Below are 27,322 nucleotides of genomic sequence, written 5' to 3'. Positions count from 1 at the left end.
TTTGTCTATTATTTTATAAATAAAGTTTTGCTAAAAAACCTAATAAAGAAATTAGAAAACTAAATGAATAATTTAGTTAGCCGAAAAAATGATTCATTAAATCTTGAACACAAAAAGAAATTTTAATTAATTAATTTAGAGAAAGAAAAAAAACTAGGAATAAAAAGAAGAAAAGGACGAAAAAATAAAAAAGCAAAAAACAGCACACAAGCATAAGAAAAAAGATTCCAGAAGAAGAAACATCAAAGAAAGCTTCAAAACTTAAGCTTCTCTCTATTTCCCTCCCTCTTTTCTTTCTTCCTCACCTATGGAAACCCTACAAAGATCTCTCTCAAAATTTCTCAATATGGTGTTATAATCTCACTGCTTATTTTTCTTGTTTCGTTTATGTGTTTCTTTTATTAACCTGAGCTCTCTAGTCTCCTCCATCTTCTTACCGGAAATAGAAAGATAAAAAAACAGAGGAAACTTGTTCCAATAGCAGGTACTGTGTTCATTTCGAAACCATATGAGATTTTTGGTTCTATGTAGTTTCAAAAGTTTTGATCTTTGTCTTGTGGGATTGCTTTGGAAGCTTAAAAGTTTCTTGCTTTCTGGGTTTTTAGACTTTTTGGCTTCTCACAGTAATAAATTACTCATATTAGCTCAACGAGATCTGTTTCTGGAATTGCAATGGTTTCTAGAGTTTAATTACGACTTTTGGATGATTATGGCAGTTGTAATTTTTTCTTTTTACAGCACTTTTGTTTACCTCAAGTTGAAATTAAATGCTGATACTACATATATGGTCCTCAAGTCATAGGTAGTATCAGATTTATATGTTCTTGATTTCTCAGGATGAGATTAAATTTTCTTATATACTCTGTTTTTTTTTTTTACTTTGCTCTGTTTGATTCTGTTCCGGTTTAGCTCCTTTTGTGTCAAAGCTGATGTTTTTGTATCATGATTAGCCTAAACCTCTTGTTGATCTGCTTCATTTATATTACAATTTTTTCAATGCTTCTGTTAAGATTGACTCAAGCCTCACCATTAGCTTCTATTTCTTCTTCTTTCCCCTGATCTGTTATGTTTTAGTTTGGATTCATTGTTCTGTGAACATTCAACTTTGATTCCATTTGATAAAACCATTTCAAAATTCTGCAGGTACATATATATACACATACAGGTCTTTGTGAAAACATGACATCTCAGCTGAAAAAATCACTAACCAAGAGATACGGCGCTCTTGAACTGTGGGAGATCATAGTGATTGCTCTATTTGCAGGGTTCATTGTAGTCCTCGCCATTTCAGTATGGCTCAGCTTCCGTAAAAAATCCAAGAGATCTAATGCCACAACGCTTCCTGTAACTCAAAGCCCTCGGCTTACTGAAGAAATCAAAGAAATAAGTGTTGATCATGTTTCATCTAACAACAATGGTACTTGTCACCAAACTCTAGATGAGAAACTCGGTGAGGACATCGAGAATGGAGATAAGTTCTCTGGTTCTTTGGAGAAAAAAAACTCTGTTTCTCCTAGTACTCCTTCAACAACAGCTCCTTCACCTCTCTTGGGTCTTCCTGAGGTTTCTCACATTGGTTGGGGCCATTGGTTCACTCTCCGTGACCTTCAACTCGCGACTAACCATTTCCATAAGGAGAATATTATTGGTGATGGTGGATACGGAGTTGTTTACCATGGAACTCTTACTAACAAAGCCCCTGTGGCTGTCAAAAAGTTGCTCAACAATCCGTAAGATTTCTAAGCACATCTTTCTTTGTCTTTTCATTACTCATCTCTGATATGGAACTGATGTTTTTTTTTTCTTACACTTAGAGGGCAAGCCGATAAAGATTTCAGAGTTGAGGTGGAAGCTATAGGACATGTCCGGCATAAGAACTTAGTTCGGCTTCTTGGATATTGTGTTGAAGGAACACATAGGATGCTGGTTTATGAGTACATGAACAATGGGAACTTAGAGCAATGGCTTCATGGAGACATGAGTCACAAAGGGCATCTCACGTGGGAGGCTCGTATCAAAGTTCTTGTTGGCACTGCAAAAGCGTAAGTCCCCTCATTTCACTCTATGATTCTTGTATTTCTTGTAGTGCAATCTCATGAGAATGTATGGATTGCATTTATTTACGCAGGCTGTCTTATCTTCACGAAGCTATTGAGCCAAAAGTGGTGCATAGAGACATAAAATCGAGCAATATACTGATGGATGACAACTTTGATGCGAAGTTATCTGATTTTGGCCTTGCTAAACTGCTTGGAGCTGATTCAAGTTACGTTAGTACTCGAGTTATGGGTACATTCGGGTTAGTAATATTCTGTGGCTGTAGTTCCAACTTTAACTCTTTCATTTTCTGCATTGGTTATTGAAACATTTTTCTTTATTCCACTGATGAATGTTTCAGATATGTCGCGCCTGAATATGCTAACTCTGGTCTCCTAAATGAGAAGAGCGACGTTTACAGCTATGGTGTTGTTCTCTTGGAAGCTATTACTGGAAGGTATCCAGTAGATTATGCTCGACCTAAAGAAGAGGTATATACAAAGGTTTTCATTTTTTTTCTCTAGATTGTGGAACACTCTAATATAAGAGGTTGATCTTGATTCTTGAAATGTGTTTTTAGGTGCATATGGTGGAGTGGTTAAAGCTGATGGTTCAACAGAAACAGTTTGAGGAAGTGGTGGACAAAGAGCTTGAGGTCAAACCATCAACCAGTGAACTTAAACGAGCGCTTTTGACAGCTTTGAGATGTGTTGATCCTGATGCAGACAAGAGGCCAAAGATGAGTCAAGTGGCTCGAATGCTTGAATCAGATGAATACCCTGTGATGCCTAGAGAGGTAATAGACACAGTGACAAACAATGCAGGAAAATAATACTGATTTTCTTGTGTGCAGACTAGAATGTTCATAACTGTTATTGATGAATGTTTTGTCTCAGGAACGGAGACGAAGGAGAAACCAGAACGCAGAGATGCATAGAGAAAGCACAGACACGAATAAAGATAATGATACAATAACAAATGTAAAGGTTTGAGCAACAACAAACAGAAACCATGGACCCTTTTTATGACAAAGGTTAAAAAGAGGAAAACTTTTAGATTCTTTGGGGATTGTTTAGATTCTTTACTGTTTCTATGGGTTAATTATGTGATATATAGATACAGAGAAGAAGAAGATTTGTTTCTTTTGTATGGAGAAGAAGAGAGCTTTTGTATAGCTTTGTTGCATTTTTTATTACCTGTATACAGGGTCAGTTGCAGACATATACTTTTACAAATGAATTTTATTTGGATCTTTAAAGATTCTTTCTAGTAATTCCAATAACTGAAATGTACATTATAGTTAACTCCTGAAGTTACTTAAATGTCTAGAAATAGGAAATGAGGTACAAAGAGACGCACAAAAAGAGTGATTGTATATATTTTTTCCTCGCATATTGTAAAATTAGTAGACTCTTACATCACAGGCATGACATAAATATAAAAATAGAGCAATATCAGTGAAGTGGCATGGTTTTATACGAGAGAAATAAAAAGCCTATTTCACAAATTTACACAAATCGGGATTCAAACAAAAACAAATGAAATAGTGATGATCACAAGGGGTGGACTCAGATTGCAGCATATCAATACGGGTTCCTGTGCGGAGTCTGAGGAGCAGAGCGAGGAGGATTGAGCAGAGGCTGAAGAGCCTTTACCACTATGCTCATGTTTGGCCTGAAGTCTGCCTCGTATTGTACACATAGGGCAGCTACCGCAGCCAGCTGATCACACCGAGTCATAAGAGAAAAAACCAAAATCAGACTCGAAAATCATATCCTGGATTTGGGTTTCAATACTTAGGTTCTAGTGAGAAAAAGCCATCTTGTATTTCAGTCTACGCATATAATAGGGAACAGAACAACAGGGAATCAAATCAAATTCTCTTTGAAAATAAAAGCCTTGGGCGCAACGGATGGTGAAACAGTTTCGAAGTCATGTCCTGGTAAACGTTTTCTACTGCAACAATGAGAAGCATAGCAAGATTATGGGGAAATTACCTTGGCAACAGCTTTGGGAGGATATTCTCCGTTTAGTCTGGCATCAACACACTGCTTCACTTTGTCTTCACTCAGTTTAGGGGTTGCCTGAGACATACAAAAGTTTTCTTACCAGGTACCAGTTTTCGTTTCTAGAGAAAGTTTAGAGTCTCTAATATCTCACAAGTCATCAGACTTTGCTTCAAAAATGGTTCACTCACAGAAACCCACCTTCATGGCTTCATCCAGACAAATTCCTTTCTAAAAATGAAAGGAATTGGCACTGCTTTTCTTATTCATAATTTATAATTTAGGATATTTCATTCTAGAAAAGAATGACTACCACCTAATAGACTGAATAAATCATGTCTTTTCTCAGATTTTCTTATCAATATGAGTAAACCAGAATAAGAGACAGAGAGAAGGGTATATTACCCATGTCACGAGACTCTGCTGTCCACGAGGTAAGGTATGATCAACTGGCTTACGACCTGTGAGGAGCTCCAGCAGAACAACCCCAAAACTGTAGACATCACTCTTTGTGCTCAATGTCCCCGTCATTGCATACCTACATTGCAGAACCAAAAAATGTTCAGGACACTAGTTTGGTCGATGGGAAGATGTCAAAACTGTATAGACATGAGAACATGATCATAGAGCTTAGTCCATGCAAAGGAATTAATTCCTTAAAACATTAGATACTGATAATAAAAGTTTCTGAGCACGAGTTTAATGTAACCACATGGATTAGTCTGAACAAAACAAATCAGTTATCACAGTGCAATATAAATGAAGCATCTATAGGGTCTTACTCTGGAGCGTGATAGCCAAAGGTTCCAAGTACACGGGTTGAGTGAAGGCGTGCAGCCATGTCAGGGGCTTGGTTGGACAAATCAAAATCAGCAATTTTGGCAACATCATCGTCAAACAAAAGTACATTGCTGGATTTGATGTCTCGGTGGATAACATGAGGGTTTGCCTTCTCATGCAAGTACTCAAGTCCTCTAGCGGCACCAACAGCAATTTTGACTCTCTGGTGCCACGACAGAACAGGACCTGGTTGTGCTCCTTTAACACCTTTTCGACCTGAACCAATGAATTCACCACGTTTCATTAGTTTTTTCCATCATAAATTTCAGACAATGGTGTGCATCTTCCTTCGATTATTGTTTCACATATCCCAGTCTTACTGGTATGATAGTTTACATTAGTAACTTACCATGAAGAATATCATGAAGAGATCCATTAGGAGCATATTCATAAGCAAGAACACGGAGTGGACCATCAACGCAATAGCCAAGAAGCGCAACAACATTGTCTTGTCGCAATCTGGAAACCATTGATACCTGTTTGAAATAATTTAAATGTCAGTAAGTAACAAAGCAACCAAACTAACAAACTAACCCAACAGAGTGACTTCGCGCCAGAGCACAGGAAAAATACAGTCTAGGATGAGTATCCAACCAACAGCAAACCAAATTTATTGAGGAAATATATATATATATATATATAAGATGAAGGCCCAACAAGACAGCAATGATACAATTTGTAGCATCTACCTGGGCGAGAAATTCTTGATCCGGTTGCTTACTAGAATCCAGTTTCTTAATGGCAGCTGCCTTACCACTTTTAAGAACACCATAAAACACTCTTCCATATGAACCCTCACCAATCAAGGACTTTGAACCATAGTTATCGGTTATATCCTTCAACTCATCAGCTTGAATGGCCGGCACAGCAATAGGCTGCATCTGAATGACTGGCGGGTTCTTTGGTGGATCTGCCCTTTGATGGTGACCTCCATTGTAACCTTAAACCACAAACAAACAAAAAAGTTCAATTAACTTAGCCACCAAAAGGATGAGTAATAATAATAAAGAAAGAAACTAATATGGGAAACAAAAGCAACCTCCTGCGTTGTGCACTGGCTTTGGTCCGGTCTCAGCAACTCTACGGAAATCCTCACCACCACAACAACCAAAACAGCTCATTACGCTTTTTTTCTCTCCTCACACGAAACTGTGTCCAGTACCTTCATAACAACAACAACACAAAAACATCGATAAAAAGGTCTGCAAAATCAGAAATAGTAAGTGCAAAAAAAACAAAAACAGCCATTGTGATAGGACTGTACATACCAACAAAGAAATGTTCAGACAAAACCTTCCCAAAAAAAAAAAAAGTTTCAAAATTTTAGGGTTTAAGCAGCAAACAGAGAGACACAATTGTTTTTCACAACAAAAAAAATCAAAATTTGAAAGTGAAATCGTTCATACACGGCATAATTCGATCAAAACCCTTAAACGAACAAGACATTTTTGGGTGACCTAGACTAACACAAGTCAACGATCGTAACCCGTATAAAAAAATGGATATATAACTATAGAGAAAGCTCCAAAAATTCCGTGAACATCATCCGAATTGGGATGAAATCGAACCCAAGGAACCAAAATTATCCGATGTACGGACATAAAAGGAAAGACCCAAAAAGAGAAATTTAGTTGCACAGAGAAGAAAGATAGCAAAAATCACCTCTTTCCAAACAAAACGCAAAGAAGAAGAAGAAGAAGAAGAAGAAGAGTGGAATCTATAAGATGAAGGAAGAAGGATTTCGAGGGGTTTCGTCTTCTTCTTCTAATCTCTCTCTCTCTCTCTCTCTCTCTCTCTCTCGTAGTTGTTCGTGTGCGTAGGGACTAGGGGTTGGTGAAGAAGAAGGCAGAGAGAGACTTTTCCTTCCCGGCGGAAATTTACAGTAAAATGGATTTATAGGGTGCGTGCTGGCGCACGATAGCTACTTTGTATTCTCCTTCCTTCTTGTACTACAACGCCTTGTCATCTATCTACTTGTGTGTTATTTTATGGATCGTCGTCGTTTTGAGGTCAAAAGTCTTCTTCACATTTTAGTTTTGAGGTCAAAAAATTAATTGGTCCATCTTCTCGTAAATAATTTTTTCATTTCTTATACGTTTACGAAATAAATAATATCCTTTTATTTTGTTTTTTTTTGGGTATTTTTAGCATGTAAAGGGAAACCAAAATAGACGGCTAGTATTTTAATAGAAAATAGATTTGATGTATAGTAATTAGTATATGATTCTGATGGAATATAATAAAAAAGTTGTAAAAATGTAGAGGTCAAGGTGTAAAGCGAGTAGTATCGTTTGACCTTGAAAGGTGATCGTGTTCTTTGTGATGATGATGATCATTTTATGGTTTTGGTCGTCGGTCTACAAGTCAACAAACAAACAACCCACCTTGAAGCTTTCGCGCTATTTCCAAATATTTTTCCTCTCCCTTTTCTATATATTAAAAGATCAATCTAAGTCACCGTCTATATTTGAAATGCAAAACGAACTTAAATAAAAATGTGCGATTTTTATTGATTTTATAGAATATAAGAGAATTGTAGAACGTAAATGTAAACACTAATTGTGTTTACGATTTGACAACAATTTGTTTGTCTAGAAAAAAACTTGAAATCGTGTAAAATCTTACGTGGAGATGCAAATGCATCGGCTGACTTGACTGTATCCATTATGTAGCTATAGCTGCTTAACTCAAGCGCTAAAGCAATCGCTGATTGCATCTTCCACGGCTCCATCGAACTGATATAGTAAGAAGTTAAAATCCTAACCTCTAACTCGTCCGATTCCATTGATCCCAAATTCTCTCCTCGTTGCGAGGTTCCTTGGCGGTCAGCGAACGGTGCTTATTCTCTACTGGCGGTCAATTTACAAGATCTGGATCTTTCTGATTTCCCAGGTATTTCCAAAAAACAACGAATCTTTTTATTCTCATCAGTTCATATATAGTAGAGAGTTGAAGATTGATTTGTGATCTGCGAGAACCTATGAATCTCACTCTTGTAGGGTGGGTCTAGCGATTTTGTGGGATGTAATCGGTGTTAGACAGGGATTTTTACGTACGGTTTAAGAATCACTTAAGTATTAAATTAAATAAAGTTTACATTTTCAGTTTGACATGTACTAACATTACATAAATTTATATTTTTCTCCAAGAAAAAATATGTTTAGATCTAGATTTATGCTCTTGAAGTATCATGTTATATATGGAGAAGTGTTTTTAGCCAAACTTTATTTGAAAATTAACTTCTAGGAGAAGAAATATTGGCTCAATGCAATCCCAAAATACTTTTTCTTACAATTGAACTGGGGTAAATGAAAGATATTGGGTATAGGGCTCAAATTATGTGGTCTTGTTAAGGCTTTTATAGATAACATGTAACTGAAGAACTCACCAAGTTTCGAAAACAATAGTATTAGTTTTATAGCCAAACTAAGAAAATGCAATGGAATCAAAGAACAATATGGAAAATTGAACTAAATACCTTTTTCTTTGGCATAACCTTCTTCCAAATTGCACAAAAAAAAAAAAATATTTAACTTTTTCCCAATTCCGATGAAGCGACAAAATGTAGAGGGTGAGAAAAATCCTTTTAAATATTTATTGGTTTTGAGACAAATGATTTAATCTTTATTATCTAGGATATGAGATTTAATTATTAATGAAGAAAACCATAGAGAGAGGTGGGAAGGTGGGGGAGATATATGTGCAGTTGGAACTATGCAAAAAGTTATTATTTTTTATTATTATTAATTATTATCTAAAATTTTAAATTAAAATAAGTGACTTGTAATTTATAGTATAAAAGATATATATTTGATATGATGAATAGATTGGGCCTGATGTAATTTTTTTTAGCTCCAATTCACTATTAATCACTAAGATGAATTTTCAATAAACTAAAATATGTTTTAGGCTATGAATCTCTTTTTTTTCTACACATTTCTATGATTAAAATGAATAAATTTTGAATTATAATCTCTAAACCCAACCTCCTCAAAACTATATCACAAATGTAAACATAGAACCTAAACCTATAAAAAAAAATTTGAAAAATTAATTTAACATATTGTAATTATGTAAATAGTGTTAAAAGAGGGCAAAAAAGTATTTTTCAAAATGAAAATGGCCAAAAAAAGTATTTGTAAAAAGAGATATCTATAAAAGTTACTTTTAACAATTTCTCTATATTTAATTGGGTTTTTAGGTTTCCGATTTTGATATTTGGATTTTGGTTTTATAATTTTTGGTCTTTCATTTTTGCATAGATTAAAAAAATAAATAAAAAATTAATAAATAAAACATTACGTTGAAAATAAAGACTTTCCACGAAATCCTCAAAAGTCAAAATTATGGGTATGGAACTTTGATTTTAGAATATTCTAGGTTTTTCAAAAAATTATGTGTTATTCCACGGGAAAATGGCTATTTAATTCCCCAAGTATTTGCAATTAACACTTTTATTCTCCAACTTACACATGAAAACATTAATTTCTCAATTCGTATTTGACTTAACAATTTTAGACCAGAAAATAGTCCACGTTAATTAATTAACAGAATCGTTAAGAAGTGATTGAAACGTAATGAACCCAGAAAAATCCACAAAAAACTTCCCCCCAAGTTGAAATTTTGGGTTTGTAGGCTATTTACAAAAATTGAGACCAAGATAGATTTCCTGACAATTCAACAACAACTCTAAGCCATGAAGAACACAAAGAACAAAAATCTTTTTCCAGAAACGTTATTAATGTAAGACTTATCTCATAATAAGATTTTGGTATATGAAAAAAAATGGAACAAACTGTGAACCGTACATGAAGTCTTAAAAAAACACATAAACAGTCTAAAACAGAAACTGCATGGACTAGAGAGAGAACCCAAATCTTCCTTGTGATGATCCACCTTGTGAAGCTCTTACTTGAGAAGAGCCTCCTTGTGATGATCCAGCTTGAGAATATTCTTCTTGAGAAGCTCCAACATGAGATGAACCTCCCTAGAATCAAGCATATAATTAGACCACCAAACAATTAAAAAAATCATCAATCATTTACAAACTACTTAAATATATAAACAACCTGCTCTTTTTTTGGACGACCTCTTGGCCGTTTTGAAGGAGGAGGTGCAGTTGGATTAGGACACCTAGTCTTATTATGTCCTTCTTTTCTACAGTTTGAACATATTCCAATACGACCATGGCGAGTTAACCTGTACTTATTAGATGAAGACTCATGAGGAGACTTTCTCCTAGCCCGATCATGTGGTTGTCCTCTGTTAAATCTAGCTGGTGGTGGTAGAACAGGCAACCGACCTAACCGTCGCCACAGATTTATGCCTTGGACTGGTTTTATTCCTTTCTCATACAATAAACGCCATCTTGAAGTCAAGTAGTAATCCGAGACATGATCATTAAGATTTAACTTTGTGGTTGTGATGACACACATTGCATGCATACAAGGTATGCCATTCAATTGCCAATAGCCACAACCACAAGTTTTTTTTCCATATCAACACAACAAACATCAACTCCATACTCAATCTCATGCAAGTTTCTTGTGGTCATGTATCTTTTGCAATCCTTAGCTTTTTGCCTATTTAGTTCAATCTCCCTATCTGCTCTTAGTGTGAACCTCTTCTTCCACCTTTTAGTTATAATTGTCCTCTTTGCATTCCTCTCCATACATTTCCTCCTTACTTCTGTTAAAAAATCAAGTAATGGCTTCCTTCTTGATTCCCTCACATTCCTATTGAAAGACTCTGACAGGTTGTTGAGATTATCATTGCAACAAGATCCAAGTTTGAAGAAAGCCCGAGACCATGTTGTTGGTGCAGTGCGTTGTAGTGAGTCATAAGCACCTTGGTTGTACCTCTTTAGTATTTCTAAATTAGTAGCAAAAGATGCGGTTGTATAACTCCTTGCTATTTTCCAAAACATACGCTCAAGCTCAATATCTTTGTTTGTTTTCTTCCAGTTTTCCAAAATGTGTCTAGCACACAATCTATGTTCAACTTTGAGAATCTCATCATGAACTGCATTTAGCAAACCCTGTCACCACATGTAAACCTTATAAAAAAACATTACAAGTTATCATAAATCTTATAAGTAACAACTTAACAGAAATTTTACATGATGTTTATCTGAAATGATGGTAATGTCAGCTCCATCTTCAAGTGTCAAATCCTTTTTTAGAAGTTTCACAAACCACACCCAATTATCTATATCCTCCACCTCTACCACAGCCCAAGCAATTGGAAATATTCTATTATCACCATCTCTACCAACTGCAGCTAACATTTGACCTTTGATATCCCATTTCATAAATGCAGTATCTAATCCAATAATAGGTCTACATGACTGCTTCCAAGATGTTTTCAATGCTTCAAAACATACATAGAGACGGTAAAATCTTTGCAAGCTACCAGGAACTGGACCAGGAACTGTCTCAATCTCCATAGTTGAACCATCATTAGAGGTACATATCTCTTCTTGATAATCCCATATTCTAGCAAAATGGGATTCATGGCTGGCCCTTCTTTTAAGTTTCAACAGCTTCTTAGCTCTCCTACACTGATGCACACTAACTATCATATTATACTCTCTTTTGATTTCATCTACCATCTCCTGAGATTTAATCTTAGGGTTCACTTGCAGCCTTTCCTCATACAGTTGTGAAATAGTTCCACTTTTTAACAACTTTGTGTAACCAGATCTTACACAAACATGCTCATTCTGATAGATATTTATCATAAGCTTGTTTTTCCTCTTCTCAAAAGAACAATACACTTTCCATGGACACTTATCTTCGATGTGTTGTGTGCACTTTGCCCCAAGCCTGTTAGATGATGACTTATACATTCTGATATCGTATTGAGTTTTTAGAGAATACCTGAGGAGTGCATACTTGAATTCATCTGCATTGTTGAATGTCTTATGCAATGCTAAATAATCATCAGGTCGATCTTCATGAGTGAATGGTCTCTCAGCTTCCTCTTCGTCATCATTAGATAATGGATCCGGAATCTTCTCGTCGTCCCAAATGTCATCCCCACTATCATCAGAATCATTACCATTTGTTGCATCTTCACATGCATCAGACCCAAAATGGTCTTCTAAGTTGTTGCAGATTACAACATCGACGAGCTCATCATCTTTTTCCTCTTCATTTCCAGCCAAACATAGATCCACCTCTGTATATCCTCGGCTGTCTTTGACGATAACTGGACAATCATCTTCGTCAACACTTGAATCATGAGATTCTACTTTGTCGTTTTCAACTTCGACCTCTACTCTCTCGTCTACAACGTCGGCTTCAACTCTCTTCCCTACAACTTCGGCTACGAATTGGGCTTGTGGTTCTCTTCGAATTTGAAGCTTACGCCTTTTTGTAGTCATGATTTTCTCTTTGAGATATATGAAATCGATCTCAATCTCACTTATCTCAGTTCTTTTAATCGCTTAAGAACCCTAGGTTTATGAGTTCATTAGGTTTTAGTCGACTTCTTAACGTCTCCGTTAATTAATTAAAGTTGATTGTTTTCTCGTCTAATATTGTTAAATCAAATATAGATTAAAGGATTAATGTGTTCACATATAAGTTGGGGAATAAAAGTGTCAATTACAAATACTTGGGGAATAAAATGGTCATTTTCCCGTTATTCCACTTGTGATTTTGAAATTCTCATCTCAAATCTCATGTTATTGAACTTGAAATTTTTATAAAATCATTCAAAATAATTCATAATCTATATATACATTTTTGAAGTACATTTTGGATTTTACCCTTTTATTTATACTTATTTACAAAGTTAATCTCTAAATCATTTTTCAAAAATAGCGTTACTTCAGATTTTGTTTCCTAAATATTTTACATTCATTCCAACTAAAACAATTCCAGGAAAATCAATATGGAAACACTATCATATATTTAACCACATCTTCTATTTTGTTTTGAAGATATTCTATCTCTTAATCTTTTGCAAACAAAGAAAACAATAATTTGATTCCCATTTTGTTTTCCAAAACCTGGGAGCTTTGATTCTTAATGTAAGAAGAACTTCGATTCAAATTTATTTAAATATTATAATTAATATATATATATATATATAAATTTAATAAAATTTTAAAATATTACGAATATGTAAAATTTAAAAAGTTTAAAATACTATATAATATGATTATATAGTAAATGGATTATAAAAAGGAAATATTAGAATTAATAAAATGTCATTAAATTTGTGCTAACACGGGTTAAATCCTCATTTTATTATTTGTCAACACTATTAATATAAAAATATTTGACATTTAAAATTAAGTTGATTTAACTAAGATTATGTAAAATAATTAAATTATTAAGGAAAATGTGACTTAATCATAACGTATAAATGAATTATTATGTATTTAGATCCTTCATTTTTGTTATAATACTTAGAAATCAAAATAGAATCTCAAACACTAAACAAAACAAACTAAAAATAACAAACAAATGGTCATGAAGTATATTACAAATTACAAAATTAATATAAACATTTAGCCGCACAAACGTCCGAAAAATTTAGTTATTTTCTATTTGCAAAACATCCAATATTTAAATAACAAATACAATATAAATATAAATAATAATAAAAATTATATTCACGCGGTATACCGCAGTTTAAAATCTAGTCTTTTGTTATTTAATTAAAAATTTATAGAATCATATCAAATATACTGTTATTCAAACTTAGCATTTTGTTTTCAAAAAAAATACTTTAAACTGATTTTGAGAGACTATAGATAACTTTTTACTTGAAAAATAGTAATCAAACCTCTAGAGGTGTTATTTTGAAGGATTGAGAAGAAACAACCAAAGATCACATACAACCAAGAGAGGTTCATCGTCCAAATAAAATTTTGAGTCCATTAGTGTATTAGACACTTTTTGAAAAGTAATTAGAAAAGTAGGCAATTTTTGTTAGAAATTTGAAGAATATTTTAAGGTCACCTATATATGTGGACATATAAGCATATGAATAGTATTTCTCACAATAATATTTTAAGGTCACCTATATATGTGGACATATGAGCATATGAATAGTATTTCTCCCAATAATATTTTAAGGTCACCTATATGGCTATATATGTGGACATATGAGCATATGAATAGTGTTGCGTTATGCTTATTTATACTCTGGTCTCACAAAATACTATCGACATTGCTATTTTTTACCATGTTCATGCAGGTGAAATGAAAGAACAGACTGATCATGATGACTCCTCTCTCTGTTGTGCTTTGCAGCTCAAAATGTTGCTTAAATTCAAGCCTAATTATGATGAAAATTCAACACTAGTATGAATATATCTGAATCTAAATTGCGTATACGTCTTGGATACATTCATATGGAGGAAGCGTAATGGGCCCATATTTCCTGAATGTGAATGTTTTATTTATCGTTTGGGGAAGGGGAAGGTACAACCGTGTGTGTAAACAAGGGAAGACTTGTAAAAGGAGTAGGGACATGTACTTTTGTTGACCTTTTTACAAGGGCTGTCCTGACTCAATGAACGCTTCCATCAATCATCTCTATTTGTTGAAGTAGACCTGCAAATATGTTTGGCCAACTCTCTGCTAATTTCATATATAGATAAGCCTTTAATTACTCAGAGTCTCAGACTTCCCTTGCTCGTTGCTACCATTATGCAATGTAGTCTTTAATTAGATGTATAGTAAAATCTCCCCCATCAATATTTACAAATTAGAATATTTCAAAGAAAATGCCAAAAGGAACTCAAATTTGTCATTTTATCAGATTCAGATCATAGCATTAACGAACACCAGAGATTCGATATGTGATTTGTATCTCCAACCCTCCTGGACTAATCTAATCAGTTATCAAATAATTCCCCTTAATTTCTTTGCTTGCTCTGAACTGATCTTGGAACATATGAGCATCCAAGTGGACAATCATGGATTTCTGAAGCTTCTAGGCCGAGATCCACTTTTCTGAAATATCCACCATCTCCAATGATATAAGCTGTGTTGCGACGGGGAGTCTTCTACTTCTTCACCTTCTTGTTGTCTCTATCAAAAACCACAACCAATTTCTTCTCTTCGTGAATAAAAAACTCCCTGCCTTAACTCCAAATTGAAAACGAGTGAGTGGTTCCATATCAACTCTTAAGAACACCTTGTTCCACAACACTACATCAGGTTCAATCTTAACCGTAACCCAAATCTCCATCTGTTTGTTGTCGGCGCAGGTCTGAAACAACACAACAAGTTGCTCGTCTCTAACACTAGAAAGACTCACAGTGTCTTCATAAGAAGGGTGACCTAACGACAGACGAAGACGCGGTCCAAACCTCTCTGTTGTGAAATCAAAACAAATCAAGAAATCAGCCATCTCTTCCATTGATCGGTACATTTTTCGAGCAAACCAATAAGTATTTCTTTTGAGAGACACACCACGTGCATAACACTGTATATACCAGTCGGGAGGGACATCAAAAAAATCCATGAATTAGAGTTTAAGTCGTACACTTCGTACACAAAACGCATAGAGAAAGTATCAGGAAATCTCAAAATTTTGTAGTTGTGGCATGATTTGCTATTCTTGTATCCAATAGCATACCTATACGACTGCAGTGAGCTATAGAGTAGAGAGAAGTACTAATGGGCTCGAGCCACAAGGTTTGACACAAATACGGATTCCAAACAACGAGCTTAGTCAAGTCTTTTGTGATGCATAAGAGTAAACCGTCGCAGTTATAGACTAAAGATACATCGACTCAACTGGAATCGTCTAGGCTAATAAGTTTACCGTGATGGTTTATCGTTGGGTCAACGTTCTTATAAAAATTGATGTCCATCAAATAAACACGAGTATCCATCACCACGACCACCTTAAACTCGCTTGCAGCTGCGGCTTTTGCTTGAGCTTGAGCAAGGTGCTTCTTCGTAAAGAGGCAATCCTTGGATAAAGTGTTCCACGCTTTGCAAACAGACCGCACTGCTCTCAAAGATGTCATTGGAAGCCTAATGAGCACATTCTCTGCCAAATCCCTTGGAAGATCGGACATTATCGTCCTTTTTGCAGGTAACTCCTATTGGAGAGTTATATATGTAAAGGATAAATGTGTAACTAGTAGTGGTGAAAATTCTACGGATCTTATGTATATATATTGTACTAACATCTCAATAATACAGTTCTTTCCTTACATGGTATCAGAGCATTAGGATCCAAAGACCTAGTTTTTTTTTTCTTCTTCTCGCCGCCTCCTTTTTCTTTCTTCGACTTTTCTTCCTCCTTGCTCCCCTTTCCATGGCGTCCTCTTCTGATGTCATTGACTCATCTGCTACCACAAACCTCCACACGGTCAATATGTCGAACGTCACCAAGCTCACTGCCTCCAACTTCTTGATGTGGAACCGTTAAGTGCGTGCTCTGCTTGCCGGCTATGGTCTCGCCGGTTACCTCGACGGATCTGTGGCTGCACCGGCTCCTACTGTTACGACGAATGGTGCTACTACGGTCAATCCTGATTACACGTTCTGGGAGCGCCAGGATCAACTCATTTACTCTTCTCTGTTGGGTGCAATTTCGGTGGAGGTTCAACCGGTCTTGTCTAAAACCACCACCTCTGCTCAGATCTGGAGTCTTCTCTCCTCTACCTATGCTCGTCCAAGTTGGGGCCACATTAAGCAGATCCATGAACAGATCCGCACATGGAAGAAGGGTTCTCATACGGTCGATGAATACGTTCAAGGCTTCATTACTCGTTTTGATCAGCTTGCTCTGCTTGGGAAACCTTATGAACCTGAAGAGCAAATTGATTATATTCTCGCTGGAAGTAGGATTACAAACTGGTGATTGATCAAGTTGATGGACGTGACACACCCCCGTCTTTAACAATGTTGCATGAAAATTTGATCAACTATGAGTTGAAGCTTCTCTCCCAAGGTTCAGTTTCGTCGCTTGTTCCTATCACTGCTAATGCTGCGTCTTACAAGAGTTATGGCAATAACAACAATCCTCGTTCCTCCAACCGCTATGCCCCTCGCGGTCAACACCATCACCCTCGAGGATCTCAAGACCGTGACTACCAAGGTCGTTGCCAACTCTGTGGTGTCTTTGGCCATAATGCGCGAAGGTGTTCTCAGTTCCAGGCGTTTGGCTCTGCTTCTACCTCCTCTGGTGGTATTTATACACCGAGCATGCCATGGCAACCTCGTGCCAATGTTGCTACCATTCCCCCGTATAATCCGGCTAATTGGATCATGGATAGTGGTGCTACGCATCACTTGACCTCTGATTTATCCAATCTTTCGCTTCATCAGCCTTACACCGGGGACGAGGAGGTTGCCTTAGCTGACGGCTTTGGTCTTAAGGTCGCTAATACGGGTTCCGGTTTACTTCCTACACCTTCTCGACATCTTGCTTTAACTGATCTCTTATATTTTCCGGATATTAGCAAGAACTTAATCTCTGTGTATAGATTGTGTAATGCTAATAACGTTGTGGTTGCCTTCTTCCCTGCTCATTTTCAGGTGATGGATCTGAACACGGGGGCCAAGTTACTCCAAGGCAGAACTAAGAATGGGTTGTATGAGTGGCCGGTACATCAAAACTCCATCAACGTTTTTGCGGCATCACTCTCACCAAAAACCAATTTCTCCACTTGGCATCTTAGACCATGTCATCCCTCTCTTTCCGTTTTAAAATCAATTGTCTCCAAATTCTCCTTACCTCTTTCTTCTTCCACACAAAACACTTTGTCTTGCTCAGATTGTTTTATCAATAAAAGTCACAAGATTCCATTTGCTTTAAACACAATTACTCTTCTCAACCTCTTGAATACATATATACTGATGTGTGGTCTTCTCCTATAATATCCTCTGAAATTTTCAAATACTATCTTGTTTTGGTTGATCACTTTACAAGATACACTTGGCTTTATCCCCTCAAACAAAAATCTCAAGTTGAAGATGTTTTTGTTGCCTTTAAGGCTCTAGTGGAGAATCGGTTTCAAACCAAAATTCGCACATTGTATTCGGATAATGGTGGTGAGTTTATTGCCTTACGTTCATTTTTGGCTCAACACGGCATCTCGCATTTCACTACACCACCGCATACACCGGAACATAACGATATCTCCGAGAGGAAGCATCGGCATATAGTTGAAACGGGCCTCACGATGCTTAATCATGCTCGTGTACCGTGTTCTTATTGGCCTTATGCCTTTGCGACGGCGGTCTATTTGATCAATCGGATGAACAACGATGTGCTTCAAGGCGACTCTCCCTACATGCGTCTTTTCAAGACAACACCAAACTATCTCAAGTTACGGGTATTTGGATGTGTCTGCTACCCTTAGTTGCGTCGATATCGCCACAATAAGCTTGAGCCGCATTCCACACCGTGTGTGTTTGTAGGGTATTCACTCACACAGAGTGCGTACTTATGCTTGGACGTCAAGCAACACCGGGTTTACGTATCTCGGCATGTTCAGTTCGAAGAAACACAATATCCCTTTGCTACCACTCCCTCGTTCAGTGTATCACCTCTGCATGTGCCGTCGACCACCGTTGATTCACACAGTTGGAATTCGGCCACTCCGTTGCCACTTGCATCGCCTTCACCATCCCCTTCTTCTGCGCCTCCGTGTTCAGATCATCACTCTCCAGCACCAATGGCATCACCGGCAATAGTAACGTCATCTGGTTCTCCGGTGTCGTCTCGTACACCGGACATACCCTCGTCGTTGTCCCCGTCATCGTCGTCCGCCTCGCCTGATGTCGATCATGAGACTCGCACCAAATGGGCTCCTGATCCTTCATCCATTTCGGCCCAACAAGGTCCAACACAACCTCTGAGCCCAGTATCACCAAGCCCAATTTCACCAAGTTCATCAAGCGATCCATCTCCACCTTCATCGTCTTCTCGATCCGATACGACATCCCCATCCACTTCGTCTCCGACGCCTGATATTGACTCTCCGGCTAGTGTGTCGTCTCCACCACCACAAAATCTACACCCAATGCAAACACGGTCAAAGAATTACATTAGCAAGCCGAAGACGAAGTTTAGTCTTGCCGCTTCCCTTTCACCGGTCATTCCGACAACGGTTGCTCAAGCACTCAAGGATCCCAACTGGAGAAATGCGATGGCTGAAGAGATTAATGCACAAATTAGGGAACATTCGTGGAATCTCGAGGAACCGACGACTGCTCAGAATGTCATAAGCTGTAAGTGGATCTTTACCTTGAAATATAAACATGATGGATCGATCGACAAATACAAAGCCAGGCTAGTTGCTCGTGGATTCAATCAGCAATATGACATTGATTATTCTGATACATTCAGTCCAGTTATCAAATCCAGGACTATACGTCTGGTTCTCGAGGTTGCTGTGAAACGTGATTGGGCGATTCAACAAGTAGACATCAACAATGCTTTTCTTCAGGGAACTGTTCAAGAGGAGGTTTATGTATCACAACCTCCAGGCTTTGTGGATCGTGACAGACCTCATCATGTGTGTAGGTTGCAGAAAGCGTTGTATGGTTTAAAACAGGCTCCTAGAGCGTGGTATCAAGAACTGCGGTAATTTCTTTTACAATCGGGGTTCAAGACGTCTTTGGCGGATAATTCACTGTTTATCTACAAACATGGTCGAGATTATGTCTATGTTCTTGTTTATGTGGATGACATTATCATCACTGGTCCAACGTATTTGGTGAAGGCGTTTCATGCTTCCTTGGCTCATCGGTTCTCACTTAAAGACCTTGGTCCTTTGAGTTATTTCTTAGGCATTGAGGCGACTAGAACATCAAAGGGGCTTCATTTGATGCAGCGCAAGTACATCACTGATCTCTTAGCAAAGACGAATATGCTTGACTCTAAACCTGTTCCCACGCCTATGTCGTCCTCCTCCACACTTACGGTTTTGTCTGGGACACCACTTGCGGATGCCAAGGACTATCGAATGGTGGTTGGCAGCCTTCAATACTTGGCGTTCACGAGACCTGATATTGCTTTCTCGGTAAATCGTTTATCCCAATTTCTGCATAAACCGACTAATGCACATTGGCAGGCGGTTAAGCGTGTATTGCGTTATCTTAATGGTACTCGCTCTCTTGGTATTTTCCTACGCCGAGATGCTCCGCTCACGGTCCATGCGTTTTTTGATGCTGATTGGGGTCGTGATCGTGCCAACTACGTCTCCACCAATGCTTACATTATCTACTTTGGTGGTAGTCCCATCTCCTGGTCCTCCAAGAAACAGCGCAGTGTGTCTCGTTCCTCCACAGAAGCCGAGTATCGCTCTGTTGCGAATACAACCTCTGAACTGCGGTGGGTTTGCTCGTTGCTTCAAGAAATGGGTATTATGTTACCATTAGCTCCTGTTATCTACTGTGATAACATTGGTGCTACTTACCTGTGTGCAAACCCGGTATTCCATACCAAGATGAAACACATTGCTATTGATTATCACTTTGTCCGAGAGCACGTTCAATCGGGTGTCTTGCGTGTTGCTCACATATCTGGAGATGATCAGCACGCGGATGCATTGACTAAACCTCTACCGGGTCCTCGCTTTCATACCCTTAATGTCAAGATTAGAGTGCAGAAACTCCCTCCATCTTAAGGGGGCGTATAGGAGAGTTATATATGTAAAGGATAAATGTGTAACTAGTAGTGGTGAAAACTCTACGGATCTTATGTATATATATTGTACAAACATCTCAATAATACAGAAGTCTTTCCTTACAACTCCTTCTTCGTTGATGTTTTTTTGCTTGAGCAAGGTCGATGTAATGGTGATTAGGATTTTTCTATAGTCGATTAATTAAGTTACGTGTATTTTGTCCCACGTATACTTTGTCTACTGCCTCATAAGTCATATGGGAATCGACTTTTAAATTTTCTAGTCTTGGGGTATTCCGTTAATTTGTAAGGTCTTTGGCCCATTTTAAGCCCAATCACTCAATCTAGCATACTCCAGACCGGACAAGATCTTCGCAGATCGGCGAAACTGTGCAGTTTTATTTTTTGCCTTTTCAGATCGGACAAGATCAGATTTAGACCATTCCACCATGAGTCTTATTTTGACAAGCTAGCCGACACTGCTGAAAAGCTAAAAAAGAAGAATTCTATGTTGTCTTTTTACCGGTGGCCACTGGCCAGTGTGGACCCTTCAATAAAAGAGTAAAGAGACAGCCTGTAATCTCTATATCACTCCCAAACCGCCCCCTCCGGTTTCCCGGTAATCACGTCACGTTCCCCATTCTCTCACTCACCGACACAACACAACACAACACAACCTCTTCTCTAATTTACACAACTTCTCCATGATCTACCACGATATTACTACTAATCATATATCAATTAACTCATGTAAATTTTAAACTTTACATACTCAACAAAAAATATCGACTATATTTTGTAGCATTAATTAGATTATCAATAACTACAGTAATATTATAATTCGTGATTCGCGTTCTTCATTAAGATGCTTTGTCTAGTTGTACTCGCACGCGGTGGTCCAGTTAAGCAAATCCAACGATTAAAAACAGCTCTCATTTACAGATCTATTATGAACCGTCGGATATCTAGATCTCATTGTCTGAACACAGTTTGATGAAACTAGGAATGAATCTGGACGAAATTACGATCTTACACCACCCCCCCTCGTGAGCTTCGTATATATAAAGCTTCTACGCCCCTCCTTCACCTTCGTACTACTACTACCAGTCTTCTTTAGCTCCAACCTCCATTACTTAATCTCTCTCTCTGTCTCCTCTTTTAAGGTATGTTATCTTTTTCATCGATTCATACGTTCGTTCTCAAGACTCTGCGTTTGAACAAAGTGTCCATTTTTGTGATTATTCGAATTTGAATTTGAACCATGTGTTGTGTTGATTTATAGATCTAGTTATTGAATCTAGTTATCTAGATCCCAATTTGAAAGTTGATTGAAGTTTCTTATGTGTTTTACACTTTTCTGATTGATCTTTGTTCATTTCTATGCTCTGTTAGGTTTGTTTCTTGTTGAATCGGATCGGGAAAAAATGGAATCTTTTTTGTTCACCTCTGAATCCGTCAACGAGGGACATCCCGACAAGCTTTGTGATCAGATCTCTGACGCTATCCTCGATGCTTGCCTTGAACAAGACCCTGAGAGCAAAGTTGCTTGTGAGACCTGTACCAAGACTAACATGGTCATGGTATTTGGAGAAATCACCACCAAGGCTAACGTTGATTACGAGCAGATTGTTCGTAAGACTTGCCGTGAGATTGGTTTCGTATCTGCCGATGTTGGTCTAGATGCTGACAACTGCAAGGTTCTTGTCAACATCGAGCAACAGAGTCCTGATATTGCACAAGGTGTTCATGGTCATCTCACCAAGAAGCCAGAGGAGGTTGGAGCTGGTGACCAAGGTCACATGTTTGGGTACGCTACTGATGAGACACCTGAGCTCATGCCTCTTACTCACGTTCTCGCCACTAAGCTTGGAGCTAAGCTCACTGAAGTTCGCAAGAATGGAACTTGCCCTTGGTTGAGGCCAGACGGTAAGACTCAAGTCACTATTGAGTACTTGAACGAAAACGGAGCTATGGTTCCTGTACGTGTACACACTGTTCTCATCTCAACACAGCACGATGAGACTGTGACTAACGATGAGATCGCAGCTGATCTTAAAGAGCATGTGATCAAGCCTGTGATCCCAGAGAAGTACCTTGATGAGAAGACCATCTTCCATCTCAACCCATCTGGTCGTTTTGTGATCGGAGGTCCTCACGGAGATGCAGGGCTTACCGGCCGTAAGATCATCATCGACACCTACGGTGGATGGGGTGCACACGGAGGTGGTGCTTTCTCCGGAAAGGACCCAACCAAGGTTGACAGGAGTGGTGCTTACATCGTTAGGCAAGCAGCTAAGAGCATTGTTGCCAGTGGGCTAGCAAGGCGGTGCATCGTGCAAGTCTCATACGCCATTGGTGTCCCTGAGCCATTGTCTGTGTTCGTGGACAGTTATGGAACCGGGAAGATACCAGACAAGGAGATTTTGGAGATTGTTAAGGAGAGTTTTGATTTCAGGCCAGGTATGATCTCCATTAACTTGGATTTGAAGAGAGGAGGTAACGGTAGGTTCTTGAAGACTGCCGCTTATGGCCACTTTGGAAGGGACGATGCTGATTTCACCTGGGAGGTAGTGAAGCCACTCAAGTCTAACAAGGTCCAAGCTTGAAACCTGAACTCAATCTCAGGTTTTTAGCCTCTCTGTTCTGTCCAGATTTGGGTCTCGTTCTCCTGTATTTTAGGCTCTTTGTGGCTTTTTAGTTTCAACTCTGAGATGGGTTTATTCAATTTTTTTTTCACACTTTGGAGAAAAAAAGCTAAGCAATTGGGAAATTTATATAATTATTTATTATTATATGGTACTGTACTACTGTTGTGGTAAGAAAGTTAATTTCATAATTTGTATTTCTTGCTTCTTTTGAGAAGAAAATTATATGATGAAGAGTATTCAATATCAGTATCCTTTGTTTGCATTATCAATGTCAAAAGAATTGGACAACATTTTGTGACAAGTTTTTAAACAGAGGCAAGCAAATACTGCTATTTGTGAAATCAGAGACGGAAGAAACCAAAAGATGATGAGATCATAAGTGCACTTGTGTGATTACATGAGCACACACATCACATCAGGTCCCGTTTGGACACCAGCCATTATTGTCTCTCTTTTTCTCGTCGAACTAATATAGAATTCACAAATTTGACTTTTGAGATCAAACATGAAGAGATTAGAGTGCACTGGTGATTCCAAGAATGCATACATCAGCTTCCACGAGACAGGCATCTTTGAGCAACAGTCCACTGTTTGGCTGCGTGAAATAAACCATTGATACATATTTAACCCATCCGTTCTCCGAGCTTGATCGGCTAAACCATTTAGTAACTGCAAAACGGATACAAAGTACAGATCAAGAAGTGAACGTATTCACATTCATATAACAAGTATCAAGAAATGAGTTTGTGGGTGTTTTTACCTTTCCCAGCAATGTGCCTGCCTTGTAACTGATCAAATATTCGTATCGTAAACTCTGCAAACATCTTTGTACCGTCTGAAATGGTTTCAGGATCTACAAGGATCAGATAAATAGAAAGATGGGTTCCTATTCCTTGCTTTGTTCCCGTTGGATAAAACCTTATCTTCCTGCATTAGAACAATTTTATTAGCTTCAAAACTACGGTTTAGGGACTGGTGACAAATATGTTGTTACCATTTTCTATCGCCAGCGAAGAAAGCATTTGAGTCATAGCTTTCTTTGTCTAACTTGGAGAAATTCTCAATTTTCCAGACGTGCTTAGTGCTATTAGCATCTTTAATCATTGAAAAACATTCTCCTCTCCCACTTCTTCTCTCTTTGGAAACAAACACATCAGCTCCAAACATACATGTGTCTTCGATGAGGTAACCGTTTGACTCATCAGAGAAGGTACCGGTGGGGATGAATTTATCGAATCCCCATTCACGCTTGACAGCATGAAATCGTCTCTCCTTTCCTGCAACACGAAATGCATATTAAGGGTGGGACAAAGATTAGAGAAACATGCAAACTTGAAGAAGTGAAAAAAAAAAAAGTTACAAATCTACCTTGAAGGATCAGATAACTATCTGTGTTTTGATCCAGCAAATACAGACGGAAAACAGCGCAAACCTCCCACCCTGGACTTAATGAACTAGAGTCTGCAAGAGCCAAGTAAACAGAAACATGATCTTTCGTGTTCTTGCTCTTATTTCCATTTGGGTACAGAACAAGTTTCCTGCAAGCAAAACCACATTTTCTGTTAGACATGTTAAAAGTAACGCACAGTAATTGACTAGTGTATGATTGGACAGCCTAAAATAGAAACCAAGATGGTCCCAGATTTTTACATGGAAAACAATCCACTTATGAGTTGAAAAAATGACCAGAGAGACTTTATACTAGTCCACTATGCAGAGAGAAAAAAGGAAGATTGAAAAGTGTCTTTTCAATAAAAGAAAGTTTTTGAAAACATAACTAGTACTACTGACCACACCCTAAAAAGCAATGCAGAATAGGATCCATTAACAAAAAGCACTAAAATATTGAGGCATGTTCCAACAATAAGCAGGGTTTAAGATACCAGCACGTGCGATGATTATTAATGTCAAGCAGAAAAGGGTTTTGTTAATAAATTTAAAAAGAAGAAGAACAAAGTTGTGTAATAACGATGCCATACCATTTGTAACCCCCAGCTTCAAAGCTCTCAGTTTCATATCTCTCTATAGCATGCTTTGTAAGGAGTGAGAAAGACTCTATCTTGACCATGTAATGCGTTGGTGGGGCATCAGATATAGACTTTATAATTTCTGCAAGCATTTCTCACAAAAGTTACCTTTGTGCAAATTTATATGTACATTTTTACCTTTAAGTGAAAGGGGAAATGGATCTCTAATTACACTCTTCACAAAAAGACATCACAACACTATTATCCAAAGGTTGAAGTATCAGATTTAGGAAGAAGTAAAAAATTGGTTTTAGATGATATGCTTACGGAAGACAGTTAATTGGACTCTTAAATGACCCCTCAAACATACTTTCATGAAGTACAGTGTAACAAATGATAAATATAAGTGGACCATTGATGATATCGGATATGAAAAAATATAGAGGAAGGGAGAGATGATACCATCATGATCACCACCGGAACTGGCCATGAGAAGATATGCAGAAACCAAAAAAGAAACTAGTGAATATGCAGGTAAGCATCAATCTGTTAACAGTTAAGCTTCTATTTTTATAGGTGAAAGAAACTAGACCGCATTTTAGGATCAAACCTTTATACTTTGCTTGAAAGGATTAAACTTTTTCCATGCATGAGAAGACTTATTCCCCTGTGAGGTTGCAGAACCAAAAAGCAAGAATATACATTAACTTAGCAAGCATATACTGTACCAACCCCCAGACAAGGGGATTCCAGAAGGGAATACAAAGATGTAAAGAGGTTGGAGACAACAAGCATCACTTGAAAACCATGAAAAAGGATCACTTGTTGAATTTTTTAATTCCTTAATAAAAAATCAAAGATCCTGTGCATTTTAGTATATAACACATACAATGGAGAGAAACTTTACTAAAAGTGTTGAACGAACAATCAAGCCAGATGATTTAAAAGTCACCTCAGTGATTTAGTTCCGATCTACAAAGTAACATGTAGATAAAATTTCTTCAATCAAAAAAACACCACAACACATTGGGATATATGACAAGGTGCTGACATTGTGTAACTAGACTGAGCAAGCTTCCTGATCAAAAATTTCTCTGCTTTTTGCAAACTAAACAAAAACAAAATATGCTTTTGCTACTCTTTACATTTTGATAAAAAGATATAGAAGAAGCAAAAGGAAGAAACACAGAGCATTTTTTGAACTATTCTTTGAAATGTTCGCAAGGCAAAAGTTATACAGAGCCGAAGTCTTTGACACTGCATAAAACCTGAGAATTTATACCTCATCGATAATGTCTCTGAGGGCACGATAAGGAGAAAAGCAAGTCAAGTTTTTGGCGAGAACCTGTTCGTGAGAGCTGAATGATCTGGGTTTTTTTCGTAGGGGTGAAATCATCGAAACTTCAGTGAAGCACGAAGCTTGTACACCATATTCCCATCTTTCTTCGTTTCCATCTTTCTTCGCTGCCATCGCCGTCTTCGCGAGAAACTCTGCGTTTGTTTTCCGGCTATTTCGATTTTGTACGGGTTTAATGTTAATTTTCGGATAAAATCAAACCGGAAAACCGGTCCAATCGTTAAGTTGCTTCTTAAAGCCACGTCACGTGACTTTTAAATTAGGAAGATCGTGGCTTTAATTAGGAAGGTCTTTGACCAATACCGTGGTCGCTCATGCATCTGATTATGACCGTTTCTCTTCCTTGTTTTGATCAGAGAGAGAGAGAGAGAGAGAGAGTGAAACGAAATTGATCGGCCAGTGAGTTACGACGACGAGGACGGAGAAAGACGAAAGAAGGCGATGACTTCTTCAGAGACGCCGACGCAATCTTACAGCGAGAAATGGTATTGGGACGATCGTTACACGAACGAATCTGAACCGTTCGATTGGTACCAGAAGTATCCGTCATTAGCTCCTCTCATTAATCTCTATGTTCCTCACCGTAATCAACGAGTCCTCGTCGTTGGCTGTGGAAACTCAGGTTTACAATACACAAATCTATAGGGTTTCTACAGTTTTTGCATTGGATCCGTTTTGATTTTTTTTTTTTGGGAATAATGCAGCGTTTAGCGAAGGGATGGTGGATGATGGATACGAAGATGTTGTCAGTATCGATATATCCTCTGTTGTGATTGATACTATGGTTAAGAAATACTCTGATCGTCCTCAGCTCAAATGTGCGTTTTCTCTTTCTTTTTTTTGGTTTTGATTTCT

General features: G+C 37.8%; 5 protein-coding genes and 1 pseudogene across 7 annotated transcripts; 3 read left to right on the top strand and 3 right to left on the bottom strand.

Moving 5' to 3' along the window:
* Positions 220-3,304, top strand: LOC104765585 (probable receptor-like protein kinase At3g17420). The gene is made up of 7 exons (XM_019241494.1): positions 220-484; positions 1,144-1,730; positions 1,815-2,042; positions 2,129-2,299; positions 2,399-2,528; positions 2,618-2,833; positions 2,934-3,304. The coding sequence occupies exons 2-7, from the start codon at positions 1,180-1,182 to the stop codon at positions 3,027-3,029; spliced, it is 1,392 nt and encodes a 463-aa protein (XP_019097039.1). The 5' UTR covers positions 220-484; positions 1,144-1,179; the 3' UTR covers positions 3,030-3,304.
* Positions 3,390-6,780, bottom strand: LOC104765584 (pto-interacting protein 1). The gene is made up of 8 exons (XM_010489320.2): positions 6,546-6,780; positions 5,923-6,045; positions 5,573-5,823; positions 5,233-5,359; positions 4,826-5,099; positions 4,449-4,581; positions 4,035-4,121; positions 3,390-3,758 (listed from the first exon to the last, which is right to left on the bottom strand). The coding sequence occupies exons 2-8, from the start codon at positions 6,002-6,004 to the stop codon at positions 3,621-3,623; spliced, it is 1,092 nt and encodes a 363-aa protein (XP_010487622.1). The 5' UTR covers positions 6,005-6,045; positions 6,546-6,780; the 3' UTR covers positions 3,390-3,620.
* LOC109130800 lies at positions 14,758-16,562 on the bottom strand (annotated as a pseudogene).
* Positions 21,546-23,389, top strand: LOC104765582 (S-adenosylmethionine synthase 4). The gene is made up of 2 exons (XM_010489316.2): positions 21,546-21,658; positions 21,888-23,389. Exon 2 carries the CDS (start codon positions 21,920-21,922, stop codon positions 23,099-23,101), a length of 1,182 nt encoding a protein of 393 aa, XP_010487618.1. The 5' UTR covers positions 21,546-21,658; positions 21,888-21,919; the 3' UTR covers positions 23,102-23,389.
* LOC104765583 (MATH domain and coiled-coil domain-containing protein At3g58220-like) lies at positions 23,385-26,578 on the bottom strand. 3 transcript variants are annotated; one of them, XM_010489319.2, is made up of 8 exons: positions 26,456-26,578; positions 25,721-25,777; positions 25,573-25,592; positions 25,123-25,252; positions 24,512-24,681; positions 24,138-24,420; positions 23,904-24,070; positions 23,385-23,812 (listed from the first exon to the last, which is right to left on the bottom strand). In XM_010489319.2, the coding sequence occupies exons 4-8, from the start codon at positions 25,209-25,211 to the stop codon at positions 23,658-23,660; spliced, it is 864 nt and encodes a 287-aa protein (XP_010487621.1). In that variant the 5' UTR covers positions 25,212-25,252; positions 25,573-25,592; positions 25,721-25,777; positions 26,456-26,578; the 3' UTR covers positions 23,385-23,657. The 3 variants fall into 3 exon arrangements, with proteins under 3 accessions (XP_010487621.1, XP_010487620.1, XP_010487619.1); XM_010489318.2 differs by having other exon boundaries at positions 26,393-26,509; XM_010489317.2 differs by lacking the exons at positions 25,721-25,777; positions 26,456-26,578 and having other exon boundaries at positions 25,573-25,683.
* LOC104767588 (methyltransferase-like protein 13) lies at positions 26,777-27,317 on the top strand. Its single transcript, XM_019240848.1, has 2 exons — positions 26,777-27,089; positions 27,172-27,317. Exons 1-2 carry the CDS (start codon positions 26,909-26,911, stop codon positions 27,315-27,317), a joined length of 327 nt encoding a protein of 108 aa, XP_019096393.1. The 5' UTR covers positions 26,777-26,908.

This window comes from Camelina sativa, chromosome 19 (genome assembly GCF_000633955.1).
Source record: "Camelina sativa cultivar DH55 chromosome 19, Cs, whole genome shotgun sequence".
Taxonomy (NCBI): Eukaryota; Viridiplantae; Streptophyta; class Magnoliopsida; order Brassicales; family Brassicaceae; genus Camelina; species Camelina sativa.
This window is presented reverse-complemented; position numbering and strand designations above follow the sequence as displayed.